This window comes from Phyllobates terribilis, unplaced genomic scaffold (assembly GCF_046119375.1).
Source record: "Phyllobates terribilis strain yellow unplaced genomic scaffold, ASM4611937v1 Scaffold_26__1_contigs__length_17865784, whole genome shotgun sequence".
Classification (NCBI taxonomy): domain Eukaryota; kingdom Metazoa; phylum Chordata; class Amphibia; order Anura; family Dendrobatidae; genus Phyllobates; species Phyllobates terribilis.
In genome coordinates, this window is record NW_027362786.1 from 14,477,355 (window position 1) to 14,496,931 (window position 19,577).

Here is a 19,577-nt window from a genome sequence, read left to right on the forward strand (position 1 = left end):
TGTCTGCACTCTAGCCGTGCTTGCCTGTACCCCCCTGCCTGCATACCCGCCTGCCTGCATACTAGTCGTGCCTGCCTATACTAACCAGTCTGTTCCTGTATTCCCCTGTGTGGGTCAACAGCCGTGTCCGGGGTCTGTCCTGGAGTAGCACCTGGTCCCTCTGCTCGGTTCCTCCTTGGTGCACTGGCGTCGTATGCCGTCATGCGACCCTGGTCGGATCGGGTGAATACCTAGTTACGCCCCTCCAGGCATTCACTCTCCGGCACGGTCCAGTGGAATCACACGCACACGCCGCTCAGCCCGGGCGTGTGCATTACAAAGCCCAAATATTTTTTCAGAGCTAGATGCAGAAAAAAATTATTTTGAATTTGCAACCTGGTGGAGGTTAGTATAGATGGACTAATAGAACAAGTCCCACACACTGCTACAAGCCCAAATATTTTTTCAGAGCTAGATGCAGAAAAAAATTATATTGAATTTGCAACCTGGTGGAGGTTAGTATAGATGGACTAATAGAACAAGTCCCACACACTGCTACAAGCCCAACTATTTTTTCAGAGCTAGATGCAGAAAAAAATTATATTGAATTTGCAACCTGGTGGAGGTTAGTATAGATGGACTAATAGAATGATGCTATGCCCAAAAGGTTTTACTTCACTAGGTGCAGTAAAAAAATTGGAATTCTATACACAGGTGGTGTAGCTTGCAACACAGATAGGCTACTCCACTGACTAACACACACTGCAAGAGGACAAAAAGGATTTGCTTTGCTAGATTTAGCCAAATGATGTGAAAAAAACTTGCACAGCACTAAAACAGACCTGCCTGACAAAAAGTGATAGGAACTGATGTAACCTAGCCCTCAAAAGGACTGCAATTACAATTAGTCTTTACTCCCAACCTATCTATTTAAGAGCACAGACCTGCCTGATAAAAGTGATAGGAACTGATGTAACCTAGCCCTGAAAAGGACTGCAATTACAATTAGTCTTTACCCCCAACCTATCTATTTAAGAGCACAGACCTGCCTGATAAAAGTGATAGGAACTGATGTAACCTAGCCCTGAAAAGGACTGCAATTACAATTAGTCTTTACTCCCAACCTATCTATTTAAGAGCACAGACCTGCCTGATAAAAGTCATAGGAAATGATGTAACCTAGTCCTTAAAAGGACTGCAATCACAACTATTCCCTACTCCCAAGCTATCTGTAGATTTATGCGAAAATTGGCTTGAAATTAACAAAGTATAGCACACACAGCAACAGCGGTGCCGTCTACCACGCAGCTGCAGCAGTGAGAAAATGGTGGCGACGGGGAAAATGGCTGGGTCTTATAGGGCAAGGACATGTGACATACACTGCCAATGACACATGCCCTTGCTTGTGTGAAAAAAAGCACTTCGCTCCGTGTGTGCGCTGCTGATAGGCTGACAGATTGCACCTCCCCACTGTAAATGCGGGAAAGAGAAAAAAAAAATGGAGATCTTCATTATTCCTGCAGAGATCCATTCCCTGCCCCTCCCCCCGCCCCGCTGTACACTCAAACTGCATATTAACATTAATTTTCAGCATTACTGAGAAAAAATCCAGTTATGATTTTGGTGCACGAACAGTTATCGAACATAACCTCGAACAGCTGAAATTTTTTCAAATCGTTCGTGTTCGCCGAACGGCTCGAACACCGCCCAAAACAGATCGAATTTGAGATTGGCGAACAGTTCGATTCTAACACCGCTCATCTCTAGTCATGAGGGGGACTGCAAATGATGAAGTACAGAGTGGGGGCGTTGAAGTTGCATGAGTGTGACTTATTTGGCGGAAAGAGTATGGATGCTAACTATATTAGGTGGGGAAAAGTGGCTATTTATAGTTAGTGGGGGCGCAGTGGTGGATTACAATTTATATTTGGAATGGTGGGTTGCATAATAACTAATGATATATTAATGGTGGGTTGCATAATAACTAATGATATATTAATGGTGGGTGCACGTCTGTATTCAGTAGAAGGGGAAAAAGTGAGGAATGTGCACTGGAAGCGCTGCTCTAGATAACTGTGTTATTTTATGCAGAGATGAGTCCTGTCTGGAAGAAGTGATGGCGGTCTGCGCGGATTGAAAAAGAAAAGCAAATATGAAGGATTTCTACTAGAGACGTCACTGGTGAGTAAGTGTGTTACCTGTGCACTTAAACTATACACTGTACACTATACACAGCGCTCCTGTGCATAATATCAATGGTGTTCACTGTATTACCAGAACATTATACACTATAGACAGAGCTCCTGTGTATAATGTCACTGATGATCCCTGTATTACCTATACACTGACACTATATACAGAGCTCCCGTGTATAATGGCACTTATGGTAATATTAGTATTGTATTTTTTTATTAATGATCAGTTTTGTAACATTCTGTCACTATGCGGTGGTGATATGTGGCCTGATGATGGTGTGGTGGTATTTGTTCCTTGTATGTGGTATTATTCGGTTACTATGTGGTAGTAATAGGTGATTTGGTCATGGTGTGGCAGTATCTGTTCCTTGTACGTGGTATTATTTAGTTGCTATGTGGTGGTAATATGTGATCTGGTCATGGTATGTCCCCAATCCAGGTCCCCATATTGCACATCTGTCCCCAATCCAGGTCCCCATATTGCACATATGTCCCCAATCCAGGTCCCCATATTGCACATATGTCCTCAATCCAGGTGCCCATATTGCACATATGTGCCCAATCCAGGTAAGCATATTGAGATTTGTCCCCATCCAGGTCCCCATATTGCACATGTCCCATATTGCACATATGTCCCCATCTAGGTCCCCATATTGCACATGTCCCCATATTGCACATATGTCCCCATCTAGGTCCCCATATTGCACATCTGTCCCCATATTGCTCCTCTGTCCCATCCAGGTCCCCATATTGTACATATGTCCCCATCCAGGTCCCCATATTGCACATATGTCCCCAATCCAGGTCCCCATATTGCACATATGTCCCCAATCCAGGTCCCCATATTGCATATATGTCCCCAATCCAGGTCCCCATATTGCACATATGTCCCCATCCAGGTCTCCATATTGCACATATGTCCCCATCCAGGTTTCCATATTGCACATATGTCCCCATCCAGGTACCCATATGGCACATGTCCCATACTGCAGATATGTCCCCATCCAGGTCCCGATATTAAACATGTCCCCATTTTGCAGATACGTCTCCATCCAGGTCCCCATATTGCACATATGTCCCAATCCAGGTCTCCATATTGCACATATGTCCCAATCCAGGTCTCCATATTGCACATATGTCCCCATCCAGGTCTCCATATTGCACATATGTCCCCATCCAGGTCCCAATATTGCACATATGTCCCCATCCAGGTCTCCATATTGCACATATGTCCCCATCCAGGTCTCCATATTGCACATATGTCCGCATCCAGGTCTCCATATTGCACATATGTCCCCATCCAGGTCTCCATATTGCACATATGTCCCCAATCCAGGTCCCCATATTGCACATATGTGCCCAATCCAGGTCCCCATATTGCACATATGTGCCCAATCCAGGTCCCCATATTGCACATATGTGCCCAATCCAGGTCCCCATATTGCACATATGTGCCCAATCCAGGTCCCCATATTGCACATATGTCCCCAATCCAGGTCTCCATATTGCACATATGTCACCAATCCAGGTCCCCATATTGCACATATGTCCACAATCCAGGACCCCATATTGCACATATGTCCCCATCCAGGTCCCCATATTGCAGATATGTCCCCATCCAGGTCCCCATATGGCACATTTGTCCCCATCCAGGTCCCCATATTGCAGATATGTCCCCATATTACAGATATATCCCCATCCATTTCCCCATATGAAAGATATGTCCCCATCCAGGTCCCCATATTGCAGATATGTCCCCATATTGCAGATATGTCCACATCCAGGTCCCCAAATTGCAGATATGTCCCCATCCAGGTCTCCATATTGCACATATGTCCCCATCCAGGTCCCCATATTGCACATATGTCCCCATCCAGGTCTCCATATTGCACATATGTCCCCAATCCAGGTCCCCATATTGCACATATGTGCCCAATCCAGGTCCCCATATTGCACATATGTCCCCAGTCCAGGTCTCCATATTGCACATATGTCCCCAATCTAGGTCCCCATATTGCACATATGTCCCCATCCAGGTCCCCATATTGCATATGTGTCCCCATCCAGGTCCCCATATTGCACATGTGAACCCATCCACGTCCCCATATTGCAGATATGTCCCCATCCAGGTCCCCATATTGCACGTGTCTCCATCCAGGTCCCCATATTGCAGATATGTCCCTATTTTGCAGATATGTCCCCATCCAGGTCCCCATATTGCACATATGTCCTTATCCAGGTCCCCATATTGCACATATGTCTCTGTCCAGGTCCCCATATTGCAGATATGTCCCCGTATTGCAGATATGTCCCCATCCAGGTCCCTATATTGCAGATATGTCTCCATCCAGGTCTCCATATTGTAGCTAGGTCCCCATATTGTGGATATGTCCCCTGTGCCGTTCTTCACATGCACATAATAACAGAGAAAAAAAAAAAAAGATTCTTCTCACCTGTCCTCCGTTCCCTCGGCGCCCTTTCTGCACATGTGACCCGCAAGCAACATAGACCCCGTAACAATCGCTGCCCAGGCCAGGTGCCGCGGACATTAGCATTTTAGTTCAGTGTATTGCCGCTCAGAGACCGGCTCTCTTCACAGCAATACCAATGTCAGCTGCCTATCAGAGACCAGCAGCTGACATCTGCGCATGGCAGTGACGTCATATGCCGCTGCGCTGGGACGCAGACGTCAGCTGCTGGCCTCTGATAGGCCGGCGGCTGACACTGGTATTGCTGTGCAGAGAGCCGGTCTCTGTGTGGCAATACACTGAACTAAAGCACTGATGTCCGTGGCTCCTGGACCAGGCCGCGATTATTAAGGGGTCTATGGTGCCTTCATGCCGCATAAAGCAGCCTGAGGAGCCACGTGTTTGAGACCTCTGATCTAGTACTTTACTTAATTGGCTTTCTGGATGAAGCACCTGATATAAGTTCTGAGACTTCAAGAGAATTTTTATCCAACAGTGAAGATTATTGCCCATCAGTCTGTATACCGCCTCATAATGAGGCTCCTTTCAGAGACAAAAATATAAGAAATATAAGTAGTAGGAATTTAATGGATGAAATACACGCCACTGATGCCTCGCCCACTATACAGTTTATGAGAAGTATTTGCAAGCCCTTCTAGGGTCATTTTATCCCCCAGTTGCAGAATCACAAAAAATAAAAAGATTACTGACCTGGATGAGGAAACAGTAAAAGTATTTGAGTATCCCTCAATTGACAGTGATTTGGCTTCTGAAATTGTTATAAAAAAATCTCCTGAAAAAATTGGAATTATCCATTTTAAAAAATATTAACCCTACACGCTCTAGTATTTTTGTTGCATTCCCTACTATTAATAAAAAATACTCAAAAAAAAACAAAGAAGCTTTAACCATAACCTCTCAGCAACAACATGAGATTACAAGCTCTAAATCAGATTAGAAAAGAAATCTTAAATTTCAAACTTCAATTGGCCAAGTTTGAGGATTTTAACAAGATTAACAACCTAAAATTAAGAGGTATTCCTAAATCAATCCTCCACTTTAAATTGAAAGATTACATATCAAAAATGACGGTTCAACTAGTTCCACTTTAGGCAAATACAAAATAGTCACCAAAGCATACAGAATTTTTAAACCTACATATATCCCTGAGGAAATTGCAAGGGATATGATAGTTTCCTTTCCTTCCACTCTCCTCTAAAATGAAACAAATTATTAAAACTGTCAGGGATTCCAACACACACAAAGGGATAACACCGGGGAGATCACGCGATACCTCACCGCGCCGTCACACTGTCAGTATTTCATCCGGAGTCGCGAGCACGTGATCTAGACTACTCACTGAGTAGGTATCGGTAAGTGACCAGTGAGCGTATGGCGTCACACCTCTGGGTTCCAAAGCCTGGAATCCGTGCTTAATGCCCTCCGTATGGTCACTGTCAGCTTCACGATAGCCCAATTATTATTAGTCTCTGCCACCACCGACCGAGTTTGAAATATAATACAGGCCTGGCCGGATGCCTGTGCTTTGGTAGCGTATATGGCTTCGGGGGAGGGAACGATTACAGAAGAAAAGAAACAGAACTATTAAATCTATACTTAATCCAAAAGGGAGACAGTGTTTAAGAAAAATATATACAAAGATGTTACAAAGGAGACATTAAAATACATAAGCAGTTACATAAAATAAACAGGATAAAAGAAGACAACTTACACTATACAGTTCGCAGGGACGAATCAGCATAGGTGGAGGAGGGGCTCCCCAGTTGATTTGAGCGTTATCGAACGTGACCCGTTGCTTATAATTCTTATTCCCCCCTGGCAATGAGTGAGTCTGTACTGTCCATGGGTTCTCTTATACCTAAGGGAAGATCTGGCCACACGCCCCATGTGGTCACATCATGTGGGCCAGTCTTCAACCTGTACATTTTTATTGAAAAAGCTAACTTTTGCAATAACTTATCACTCGTTGATCGCAGAAGCTTGCAAATGACGCCATTTTTTCCCTTATGATTTCGTGTAAGCTACACCGTGTGCAGAATTATTAGGCAAATGCGTATTTTGATCACTTCGATACTTTTCATACATGTTGTCCTACTCCAAGCTGAATAGGCTTGAGAGCCAACTACCAATTAAGTAAATCTGGTGATGTGCATCTCTGTAATGAGGAGGGGTGTTTTCTAATGACATCAACACCCTATATAAGGTGTGCTTAATTATTAGGCAACTTCCTTTCCTTTGGAAAAATGGGTCAGAAGAGAGATTTGACGGGCTCTGTAAAGTCCAAAATTGTGAGATGTCTTGCAGAGGGATGCAGCAGTCTTGAAATTTCCAAACTTTTGAAGCGTGATCACCGAACAATCAAGCATTTCATGGCAAATAGCCAACAGGGTTGCAAGAAGAGTGTTGGCCAAAAAAGGCGTAAAATAACTGCCCACGAATAGAGGAAAATCAAGCGTGAAGCTGCCAAGATGCCATTCGCCACCAGTTTTGCCATATATCAGAGCTGCAAAGTTACTGGAGTATCAAAAAGCACAAGGTGTGCGATACTCAGGGACATGGCCAAGGTAAGGAAGGCTGAAAAACGACCACCTTTGAACAAGAAACATAAGATAAAACGTCAAGAAAGGGCCAAGAAATATCTTAAGACTGATTTTTCAAAGGTTTTATGGACTGATGAAATGAGAGTGACTCTTGATGGGCCAGATGGATGGGCCAGAGCCTGGATCAGTAAAGGGCAGAGAGCTCCACTCCGACCCAGACGCCAGCAAGGTGGAGGTGGGGTACTTGTATGGGCTGGTATCATCAAAGATGAACTTGTGGGACCTTTTCGGGTTGAGGATGGAGTGAAGTTCAACTTTCAGACCTACTGCCAGTTTCTGGAACACAACTTCTTCAAGCAGTGGTACAGGAATAAGTCAGTATTGTTCAAGAAAAACATGATTTTCATGCAGGACAATGTTCCATCACATGCATCCAACTACTCCACAGCGTGGCTGGCCAGTAAAGGTCTAAAAGAAGAAAAAATAATGACATGGCCCCCTTGTTCACCTGATCTGAACCCCATAGAGAACCTGTGGTCCATCATAAAATGTGAGATCTAAAGGGAGGGAAAACAGTACACCTCTCGGAACAGTGTCTGGGAGGCTGTGGTGGCTGCTGCACGCAATGTTGATGGAAAACAGATCAAGCAACTGACAGAATCTATGGATGGAAGGCTGTTGAGTGTCATCATAAAGAAAGGTGGCTATACTGATCACTAATTTTTTTGTTTTTAGTTTTTGCATGTCAGAAATGTTTATTTCTACATTTTGTGCACTGATATTGGTTTAAATGGTGAAAATAAACAAGTGAGATTGGATTATATTTGGTTTTTATTAAGTTGCCTAATAATTCTGCACAGTAATAGTTACCTGCACAAACAGATATCCTCCTAAGATAGCCAAATCCAAACCATCCAAGTGAGGAAAGCTTTCTTGAAAGAACTCCTTCGGGTTGGAATTACCTACCGATGGTATGAATCTGCTACTGTGCAAGTTAAAACAGGAAAAAGGACTTTCTTTATCACCTCTCCAGATGAAGGGCCTGATCTTTTACTACAGCTGGGCATAATTCCTACAAGACGACAACACGTCTTCTCAAAATGAACAAAACACCAATCATTTTAATGTCCTTCGATGTGGAATACAAAAAAATATTTTGGCTAATACATCTTTTAGTGGTCTACCATTTGGATTACAAATTATTTAATTACTATATGGAATACTAATGGAAGGCTACAAGAGATTAAAAAACAATCACTTGGATTATGACTATTGGAACTACAAGAATAGGACATTCACATTATAATGGATTACAACTTTCTCTCAACAGGTTTTGTCTTCCGTTGGATCCAAGGCATTATTACAGATGATAACGTATGTCAGCAAGAATTTACATCACTCAAATTATTAATACTGTGTTGAGAAACTGTGGATTTCATGTTAAGGATATTTAAAATCTACGTGTTTCTATATTGTCTCTTAAACCGGACTATCCGCCACATAGGGCCAGTGGGTATACCCCAAAGCCAACAAGTGTTTATGCACAACATGAAACATTTTGTGTGTATTAAGTTTTTTCTTTGTACTAATCGGTCTATTTTACTGTGTCTAACTGTAATAATAGGAGAAAGCTACAGTTATTTTATTATGATCCATATTTGAACCTTAACATTGTATGTACACTTGTATTTAATTCCTATCTTTTATAGGGATTTGTTTTTCCTTTATTTCCATTCCTTCCCTTCCCCATTAAAATATTGCTTTCCTCCCTCCCTCCAATTTCCCTCCCATCTTTCCTCCGCCTTACAGGATTGTCTATGTATGTTTTGTATATTGTTTGCATACTATCTTTTACCCTTTTAAATGTAAAAAGCAATAAAAATTATTGAAACACAAAGATAGTGGGAACCCTGTACATTAATGATGAATGGCTTAAGTGACCTTAGTTTCTTTTTGTACTTCCATCACTGTCTTCAGTATGATAATGATGGGTTATGACCTAAATTTAATTTTTAATTTGTTAAAATGTTATGATATGTGCAATGGTTAGTGATAAATAGCCATCTCACAATGTACTGTAAAGTAAAATTACACAGCTTGACCACTTATATTAATATACAGTATGTTTCCATTACTATGGTTAGGAGAAAAATTATTGTCATCACACTACTGTGATCCTCATATTACCTTTGTGAGTGGTAGTTGGGTAGGCAGTGTTATCCCTTCCTTTGAAAGAAGTTTTTTTTCATCTTCAGTCAGAAATAATTCACCACAAGTCCCAGAATTCTGACCACTTAATGGGAAGCTAGGCTGCTGCTTTGAGAAAATCATTGCAAAGGAAAAAAAATAAGTTTGGCGTAGAGCATTAAAAGGCAAATAATATACCATTTTGGTTAAGCAAATGTCTGCTTTTAAACTAATGTATAGCTTACCAAATCAAAGTTATTTGACAGCAAAAGATCTTTTACAGTCAGGGAATATGGTATATCTCTGCCCTGAGAATGAATTTTCATATTGTCCGCCCTACAAGGCTGTCCTGTCCACAAGTCTAAAAAGGAAGATACAGAGTTAAAATTGTACCGTAATTATCCATCTATCCATCAATTCATCCAGCCATGTTCTTTATCTGTACAGGAGCACTGCAAGAAGACCCTATGACATAGACACAAATAGAATAAATAAACATTTGATGCCATCAGACTTTCAAAAGTCCCTTAAAGGCCACTAATTCAACGTATTTAAACTATTTGAGAGAACTTATAGACATGAGATTCTTGGCATTGCCCAACAAGGACAAATATGCATCGTATTACATTCCAATGACAACTATTCTGTATTTTTGTATATCTTTCTAAAGTTCAACAATATTTTATTACTGAAAAATTTTCTAAATATACGTAAAACAGTGAATGGTTTACTTGCATATTTTGTTTTCAAATGATAAAGCAAAGTCTTTACTACTAAATTGGTCATTTATTTTATGATGACCAAGAATTATCATAGCTTAGAAATTCAATCTCATTAAAATTGTGAACAGCGCAATGGCTCAGTGGTTTGCACTATTAAAGATTGTCATCTGGGACTTTGCTTATTTTTTTATATGGGGCTAAGAACTAACAGGCAGGTAGTTTCACACTCCCTCATGAAGCAGTAGCGAAATGGAATTGGAGTGGTGTGAGGGGGCTGTGGTATGTCCTGGTATCTCTGTATACTACTTTCTAGACTTATAATTGCCGTTGCATATGCACTATACTTTTTATGCTCGTAGAGATGTGTGTGTATATGTGTGTGTGTGTGTGTGTATATATATATATATATATATATATATATATATATATATATATATAATATATATTTGTGGCAAAGCGACTTGCTCGGCTCTCCAGAGATAGACACAGAACACATGGTTTGGGTACACTTCCTGCAGGTTTATTGTGTGGCATAAATTCCAGCAGCGTCCCATAAAAAATAAACAGCCCCTCTTGGGGTTAACGGGAAAACAAAAGATAAAGTATAACAGAGTCCTTTATCCAGCGAGGCTTTGCCCGCTCCAGGTAGCACCGTGAAGTCTCAGCAACACCAGTCCACCGGTGCTGCTCTCCGGCTTCAGCCCAACACAGCCTGGAGACTTCACCCTCCAGACCACACACTACAGAGAGGAAAAATAGTGACTCAGCATTTAAACCTAGCTCAGCCACACCCTGAGGAGAGGTAGTGTGAATGGTTTCCCACCCTACTTGCCATTCACAAAAAAACACACCCTTTAAATGAGTTAACCCCCAGTATATAACATGCTGGCAGAAATTTATATATAAGTCACTGGTAGTGTGTCAGAAGGAATGTATGTGTCGCTGAGACTCTTAAACTCAGTGATGTGAAAACATGCAAGTTTCTCCTGCACATTCGATGCAGAGAGAGTTAATAGGTTTACATTTACAAGGGAATTTTTTTAGTGGATAACAAAAGTGCTGGGTGAGACATTATCCACCCTACCTCCCAATCAGGGGAGTGTTTGGGCTTTAAATAGCCAGCCCTGACACTTAGGTGTGTTCAGTACCTGGGGAAACTTTGTTCCAAGAAGGAGTTAGCACGGGGTGTGCTGAACCTGTGTGTGGCTAACTTGTGAGTGGCCAGACCTTGGCCGAGATAGGGACTGTGCTACAAGTTTTGTGTTTTGTTTTGTCTCTTTTCCCGAATAAGGCTGTGCTTTCTATATGGACTACCGGGTAGTTTATGCCTACTAAATAAACTAACTCGAAAATTTAAAGGGACAGTATCCCATGTTTTACCTCTGCATACAGCCAAGCTTGTCGCTATACCACAAGTGGTGTTAGAATTGCGGGCAAAACTCCCAGCGAACACGTGTCACTGTCACAGGAAGGCCTGCATGTCCTGGGTGAAGTAGGCTGTGAGCCAGCAAGTGACTCCGGACAAAATGTATGACCTCCTTAAGCATCTGTTGCAGTCACAACAAGCGCAGCACCAGCAGCAGCAAGCGCAACACCAGCAGATGCTACAGCAACATCAGATGGCATAACAGGAGACCACCAAACTGCTTATGCAGCAGCTCCAGCTCCAGCAGCAGGCCTAACAGGACCAGTGCCGACAACAGCAGCAGCAGATCGATTTGCTTGCAGAGGCGATCTGTGGCTCGGCAACAGCTCCGACGACAAAGTCAGTGGACGACTTTGTGGTCCAAAAGGCGATAAGGGGAGCGCTGCAGAAAATGACTCCGGGTGATGACGTGGAGACTTTTCTAACGGTATTCTAGAGGGTCACCGAGAGGGAGAGGCTTCCGCCAGAGCAATGGGCAGAGGTGTTGACGCCATACCTGACGGGGGGAAACCCAGAAGGCGTTTTATGACTTGGCCTTACAGGAAGCCAAGGAGTATGCCAAGTTAAAGACTGAAATTTTGGCACGTTTGGGGGTAACAATGACTGTCAGGGCGCAGCGCGTCCACTGCTAGGCATATCACCGCGAGAAACCACCGCGCTCCCAAATGTTTGACCTATTGCACTTGGTGCAAAAATGTCTGCAACCAGAATTTTCTACCCTGGCGCAGATCATGGAGGGAGTCGTGATGGATCGGTACGTGCAGTCCTTACCGTGGTCAGTACAGACTTGGGTTGCCCAGGGCGATGAACTGGTCGGACTGGTTGAGAGGTACCAGGAGGTCGAGAGTTCCGTGGGAAAACAGCCCACTCCGTACTGGGGGTCCCAGTCAGGCGCGGAGGCCCAAAAGGGGGTGGAGCGTCCAAGGTCCAAAGGGGCGGGAGAGGTAGTGCCCAAGGTCCCCTCGGGAGAGATTATTTGTTTGCGGTGTCACGGCCCAGGCCATGTATCTGTAACACAGGTACTTTAGATGCAGTGACACAGAAGCACAGAACAGCCAATACAGGGTTAATAAACAGGGGAAGTTTATAATAACAGGGTAAATCTCCACGCAGGGAGTAACAGGAGAAAATATGGGGAAATAGCAGATATTAGTCTGCAACTGACAGTTTTCAGTTTAACTAGATGTAGCAGAGTCAAACTAGTAACAAATGACAGTTTCTTCACTTAGCTGACTTGTATCCTCTACAAGGCAGTTGCCAGCTGGTGCAGGTGATGATTTCTTCAGGCATCCCCGCCCAAACAATTGTCCGTCTTCTGGCGGCAGCGGGCGGTCTCCGGTTTTACCCACTGAGCCCCTAGTCCATAACACGGCACCTCACATGCTCAGCTCCACGGACCCTGCGTCTCTTCTCCCTACAGTCAGCTTGACTCCTTCGGTCGACTGCACTCGGATCCCTTGCTCCAAATCCTGTAGCCAGGAGCCTGGACCCTCTCACACTGCTCTGCTCCGCAGGACCCATCTGAACTTTCCCGTGCAAACGTCCTTGTCTCTCCCTCTCTCTCATCACACCAGGAGTCCTTCTATCACATGACCTCCCAGCTCTCTCTCTCGACACACCCCCTGCTTACCTGTCACATGACTCCTCTGCTTGCAGTCTGTCTTCCCCCTGCAACAAAAGGTACAGCCCCGGCATTTCCGGATCCCTTGCTCTGAAAGCACTTACACTCCGGTCTTCCCCCTTACACTCCCGCTCTCCTTTAACTCGCCATTCCACGGGTGAGAGTTCCTTCATAAAACGTTCACATTCTTGGACTTCCTGGACGATACGGTACCATATGAATTGATCTTGTTCTTAACAGTGAGGAGGCACTCCTGCTGTTGTCCATTCTGACCGGCGTAACTCAGTTTGACCGATGAAGGGTGCAGGGTCACTCGGATTTCCAATCTCCGCCTGCCCGGTGGCTTCAACCGATGTTGTTCCCTCGCCGCCTGCACTGGGGACTGCAGGTAATCGAGTGCTGGGGCTCAGAGGTAGAATCAACATCTCTTCTTCATCCACATCGTGGCTTGGGGCAACTGTGACAGGTCCCTCTCTAGAAGCAGGTGATTCTTCTCCACCCTCGTCATCTTTAGACTACGATGAACCACTCTGGTAGCGGCTCCTTCAGCCCCCTCGGGTTGAACTTCATACACAGGTCCTTCAGCACCAATCCTGCGCTTCACTCAGTGCGGGGTCCGTTCCCACCGCCTACTTAATTTGCCCCGGGGCCGCCTGTCCCGAACCAACACCCGCTCCCTTGGCCTCAGAGCTGTCCCTCAAAGAGGCAATGTCTCATGATGTTTGAGCTCCTGAAACTTTTGTTGTACCAACCGTCAGAGGGTCTGCAGTCGATGCCGATGTTCTCGGACCCAGGAAGACACCCCCATCTGTGGGTAGTCCTCCTCGGGGTCCAGCTCTAACTCGGTGATCTCTCGTCCCTTTCGTCCGACCAGCAAGGTATAAGGAGTGAACCCCGTCGTACTATTCACTCGGTTGTTGTAGACCCACACCAGCTCGGCCACAAACTCAGGCCATCGTTCCTTCCGATCTTCCTCCAACGTGCGGAGCATTTGGATCAGTGTCCGATTAAAGCGTTCACATGCCCCATTTCCTTGAGGGTGGTAAGGAGTAGTCCGTGACTTCTCAATCTTGTACAACCGGTGCAGCTCTTCCATCACCCGGCCTTGGAAGCTGGCGCTTTGATCGGAATGAATCCTCTTTGGGCAGCCGTACACCCGAATGAAGTCTCGGCAGATGGCCTGCGCAGCTGACTCGGCGGTCTGGTCTCTGGTCGGGGTCACTACCGCAAACTTGGTGAAGTGGTCTGTCATTACCAGGCAATTTTCATACCCGAGATGTGCCGGTCCAACAGTCAAATAGTCGATCATCAGCACCTCCAAGGGGGCAGAAGTCACAATAGTTTGTATGGGGACCCGCTGCTCTGGGGGCTTTAACAGCTCACAGCTCCGACATCTTCGACAAGTGTCTTCTAATGTTGCTCGCAGTCGGGGATGATACACCAGCCTCTGCAACCATTGAAACGTCTTCTCTGGTCCCAAGTGAGCTCCTTGTTCATGAGCTTCCTTAGCCACTACTCCGACCAACTTCTCTGGGATTACCACTTGCCAGGTGCTCCCGAACTCTCGCAGTAGCTGCACCCGTCGGTACAGCAGCCCGTCTCGCAAACACAGTCTCTCCCATTGTCCCAGCATTTTTAGTGCTCCCGAAGACAGGGTACTCCTCTCTTCTCGACTGGGGACTTGACGCAAAGCCACCCTTTGACGTAATTGAGCAACTTCTCTGCCAGTCTGTTGAAGTCGGATCCAGTCATCTCTTGGCCGTCCTAGCACTTGTTCTTCCGACGTCTCTCCGATCTGTCCCTGCGCCGCAGCCAGCGGTCCCACGAAACTTCGGAAGCTAGGGGTCTCATCCGCCTCCAAATCTTCATCGCGGTCATGATCAGGCCGTTTATATGTCACTCTGGATAGGGCGTCGGCGTGAGTATTCTCTGCCTTAGGCCGGTAGGCGATCTTATACTGGTTCCTGGCTATGCGGGCCAACCACCGCTGCTCCAGGGCCCCCAATTTCGCTTTCTCCAGGTGGGCCAGCGGGTTGTTATCTGTTCTCACCAATACTTCGGACCCGGACAAATACTCCGCAAACTTCTCGGTCATTGCCCAAACCAGAGCCAGCAACTCTAATTTGAAAGAGCTATAATTATCTGGGTTCCTCTCGGAGTCGTGAAGGGAGCGGCTGGCGTACGCAATCACGCGCTCTTTCCCCTTCTGTACTTGGGATAACATGGCTCCCAGACCATGTAGGCTCCCATCAGTGTGGAGTATGAAGGGTTGGGAGAAATCCGCATAGGCAAGTATTGGGGCCTCGGTCAGGGCCATTTTTAGGGCACGGAAGGCCTCTTCCTGGCTGCTTCCCCACCGAATCACCTCATTCTTGGAGCCCGCCGGCACTCCCTTAAGTAGCTCCAGCAATGAGTTGGCTCTGCGGGTGAAGTTCTTCACGAATCTTCGGTAGTACCCGGCAAGTCTCAGGAAGGCCCGAACGTCCTTCACTGTCTTCGGGGTAGGCCACTCCTGTACGGCGGCCACCTTTTCCTGGGTGGGCCTGACTCCTTCACCGGACACAGTATGACCAAGATATTCGATCTGTTTGCGGAACAGGTGGCACTTCTGAGGCTTCACCTTTAGGCCATGACTCTGTAAATGACTCAGTACTTGCTCCAGTCGCTGGAGGTGTTCCTCGAAGGTGGCGGCATAGACAATTATGTCGTCAAGGTAAATAAGTGTTGCCTCAAAGTTCAAATCGCCCAGCCACCTCTCCATCAGATGCTCGAACGTCCCGGGGGCGTTAGTCAGGCCGAAGGGCATCCGATTGAACTCGAACAGTCCCATGGGTAATATGAACGCCGTCTTCGCACGGTCATGTTCGGCCACGGGCACCTGCCAGTACCCACTGGCCAGATCCAAGGAGAAGAAGTATCTTGCCTTCCCTAAGGCCGACAGGGACTCTTCGATTCGGGGTAGTGGGTAAGAGTCCTGTACTGTACAGGCATTCAGTCGTCTATAGTCCACACAGAACCGCAGGGTCCCATCTTTCTTCTGGACCAGGACAATCGGGGCTGCCCACGGACTCTGACTCTCCCGTATCACACCATTCTGTAACATATGGGCTAGCATCTCCTTAACCTCTTTATACATTTGGGGAGGTATCTGCCGGTATCTCTCCCGCACTGGGGCAGCGCTCCCAGTAGGAATCTCATGGGTAATGGCTTCGGTGCAACTAAAATCATCCTCATTGCGAGCAAAGACTTCCTGGTACCGCTCCAGCACATCCTCAACCTGCTGCACCTGTCGAGGTGTAAGTCCCGTCAATTCAGCCTGCATTCGTTCTAGGATTCTTCGTCCCCACTTCGCACTAGCCCGGTGGGGTTCTGGGGCACGGTGACCGCCAGAGTCCAGGGGTCTCCTTGTACAGCAGACAGCTGTACCACATTAGGTCGCACCAACCTCTCTGGCATTCCCAGAATCTGGGCTATTTCCGCCCTGGGAGGGAGTGTGAGATCATCTTTGCCCAGATTAACACACCGCACTATAATATTGCCACCCTGGACGGTGGCCAGTGTCCGAGCCACCAAGAGTCCCGGGAGTACTTTGTCCATCGATGTTGGTTCTATATGGACTTCGAACCCCTCAAGAGGTGTGCAGGCCCGTGTGGCTAATGTGAGTACAGTTTGTCCGGGCGGTAAGGTGAGCGCCGCAGCTGCTGGCACTATTATTTTTCCCCAGGATCTTCACTTCATTCGACGTCTCCTGAGCCTGGGCAGCTTGGATTAGTTGTTGAAAGACCCTCCTTTGAGGAGTTCGCGGGTCCCACTGGTCTAGAGTAATCTCCTTCGGCTCACTAAGCAGAATTTGCCCGATCTCTTTCAGCACATTCATTCCGAGGGTCACCGGGCGTCCACTTCCTGTTCCCCCTGCGACCAGGATGACTCCTTTTTTTCCCACATCTTTTCCACACACTCTGAGGAGTTCGCGGGTCCCACTGGTCTAGAGGAATCTCCTTCGGCTCACTAAGCAGAATTTGCCCGATCTCTTTCAGCACATTCATTCCGAGGGTCACCGGGCGTCCACTTCCTGTTCCCCCTGCGACCAGGACGACTCCTTTTTTTCCCACATCTTTTCCACACACTTGTATCTTCATCCACACCACTCCTGCGACCGGGATGGGTAATTGATTAGCTGCCGTGAGTCTAATTACTGGTCCCCATTCAGTCCGCGCTATCTCTGGAAATCGCTGTTGAAAGTAGGCTTCTGTTATCGTAGTCACCTGGGATCCCGTGTCAACCAGGCAGTGAACAGCCCGACCGCTTATTTCGGCCCAGACAGTCGGGCTGCTGGAAACTAGGTCCTTGGGACTTCCTTTCTTTCTTTCCCCTTCCTCAGGCTCCGTGCTGTGTCCCCCGAACACGGAGCCTGCTAGTTTAATGGCTGTCGCGACAGGGGCCGCCTTCGGCAAGCACAGCCCCTGGCATAATGTCCTGCGCCTCCACACTTCCAGCAGGTCGTGTCTGTCTATATAGGGCTGCCTCACTCACCTACGGAACTCTCCTACAAGGGGGGTCCTGAATTCAATTGTTTCCATAACTGGGGCAATCGATCTGGGTATCTATGGTGTCGGGGCAGGGGTCTTCTTGAGACTGGACCATTCATCCCGCATCTCCTGTATCTCCTTCCGCATCTCTTGAGCCAATTCCGGTTCAGCTGCAGGCGGGGTGGGTACCTCATTACTCCGGACCATCCCTGCCAGGGCCATCACCCCCATCTCCTGCTCTCTCACACGTGCATCTGCCCCCACTTCTAGAAAAGTCATACATGGGTTGGCACGCAGGTGCTCCCGCAAGGCCTGCTTCAGCTGCACATCCCTGTGGCCTGCCACAAACTGGTCCCTTAAGATCACGTCAGGGGAGCCTATTCCCAATTCCCCATGTCGTCTTTTCTAGTGATATAGGCATGCACCCTCTGTAAGGCATTAACATACTGGGTCACAGTCTCCCCCCTCCTGCTGCACTTGGTGAAACAGTCGTATCCTCAGCTCTCCGTACCACTTTTTCTACAGTATCCCGGTCATGGGGAGGGTGGTACATCACGGACTGTCGGGCCTCGCCGTCCAGGGCCAGTAAGGCTATTTCAGCTTGCATAGCTGGGGTCATCGGGTGCATACGTAACATACTCCTAACTCTTTCAATCCAGTCCCACAGCATCATATGGTCCCCGGTGAACTTTGGGAGATTGCGGAGCATGGCCCCCAGCGGCAAGCTAGATTTAGGGGCTCCCAGGATGGACTGCTCTGCAGTGTCAGTGTCTAACGACTGCATCCTGCCGACTACGCCAAATGTAACACAGGTACTTTAGATGCAGTGACACAGAAGCACAGAGCAGCCAATACAGGGTTAATAAACAGGGGAAGTTTATAATAACAGGGTAAATCTCCACGCAGGGAGTAACAGGAGAAAATATGGGGAAATAGCAGATATTAGTCTGCAACTGACAGTTTTCAGTTTAACTAGATGTAGCAGAGTCAAACTAGTAACAAATGACAGTTTCTTCACTTAGCTGACTTGTATCCTCTACAAGGCAGTTGCCAGCTGGTGCAGGTGATGATTTCTTCAGGCATCCCTGCCCAAACAATGCTCCGTCTTCTGGCGGCAGCGGGCGGTCTCCGGTTTTACCCGCTGAGCCCCTAGTCCATTACACGGCACCTCACGTGCTCAGCTCCACGGACCCTGCGTCTCTTCTCCCTACAGTCAGCTTGACACCTCTGGTCCACTGCACTCGGATCCCTTGCTCCAAGTCCTGTAGCCAGGAGCCTGGACCCTCTCACACTGCTCTGCTCCGCAGGACTCAGCTCCGCTTTCCCCCGCAAACATCCTTGTCTCTCCCTCTCTCTCTCGTCACACCAGGAGTCCTTCTGTCACCTGACTTCCCAGTTCTCTCTCTCGACACACCCCCTGCTTCCCTTTCACATGACTCCTCTGCTTGCAGTCTATCTTCCCCCTGCAACAAGAGGTACGGCCCCGGCAGTTCCGGATCCCTTGCTCTGAAAGCACCCCGGTCTTCCCCCTTACATATCTGCCCTCTGTCCGCTGCCCTCTAACTTCTGAACAGATGGACTGTAGCCTGGGACTTCGCTGCTCCTACTATGCCTACCCCTCCTGCAGTGTAGACTATCAGCCCGGTAAAGGGTCACCGTCGTGTCCAGTGACTGTTAATGGGGTACTGGTGGTAGGACTCCTTGACTCAAGGAGCTTGGTGACTCTCATAAGGGCCACGCTCCCACACCAGTTAATCACCGGGAGAAACATGGGTGTGCGGTGCATACACGGGGACGCAAAGGATTACCCTATTGCCAGAGTGACAATACACACTGACTGTGGAGCTGAGTCCCATGAGGTGGGGGTGGTTAGGGATCTGCTCCACACA

The 19,577-nt window shown here is 47.0% G+C and overlaps 1 protein-coding gene across 4 annotated transcripts in view; it reads right to left on the reverse strand.

Annotated features, from left to right (window-relative positions):
* LOC141176474 (cyclic AMP-responsive element-binding protein 3-like protein 3) overlaps nucleotides 1-19,577 on the reverse strand; it is a 492,345-nt gene that overhangs the window by 305,182 nt on the left and 167,586 nt on the right. For 2 of the 4 annotated variants that reach the window (XM_073660425.1, XM_073660427.1), the window contains exons 4-5: nucleotides 9,636-9,751; nucleotides 9,391-9,519 (exon numbers count right to left, since the gene is read on the reverse strand). In XM_073660425.1, coding sequence (XP_073516526.1) covers nucleotides 9,391-9,519; nucleotides 9,636-9,751 — 245 coding nt within the window. The remainder of the gene's footprint in view (nucleotides 1-9,390; nucleotides 9,520-9,635; nucleotides 9,752-19,577) is intronic. The other 2 variants (XM_073660428.1, XM_073660426.1) reach the window with 1 other exon arrangement.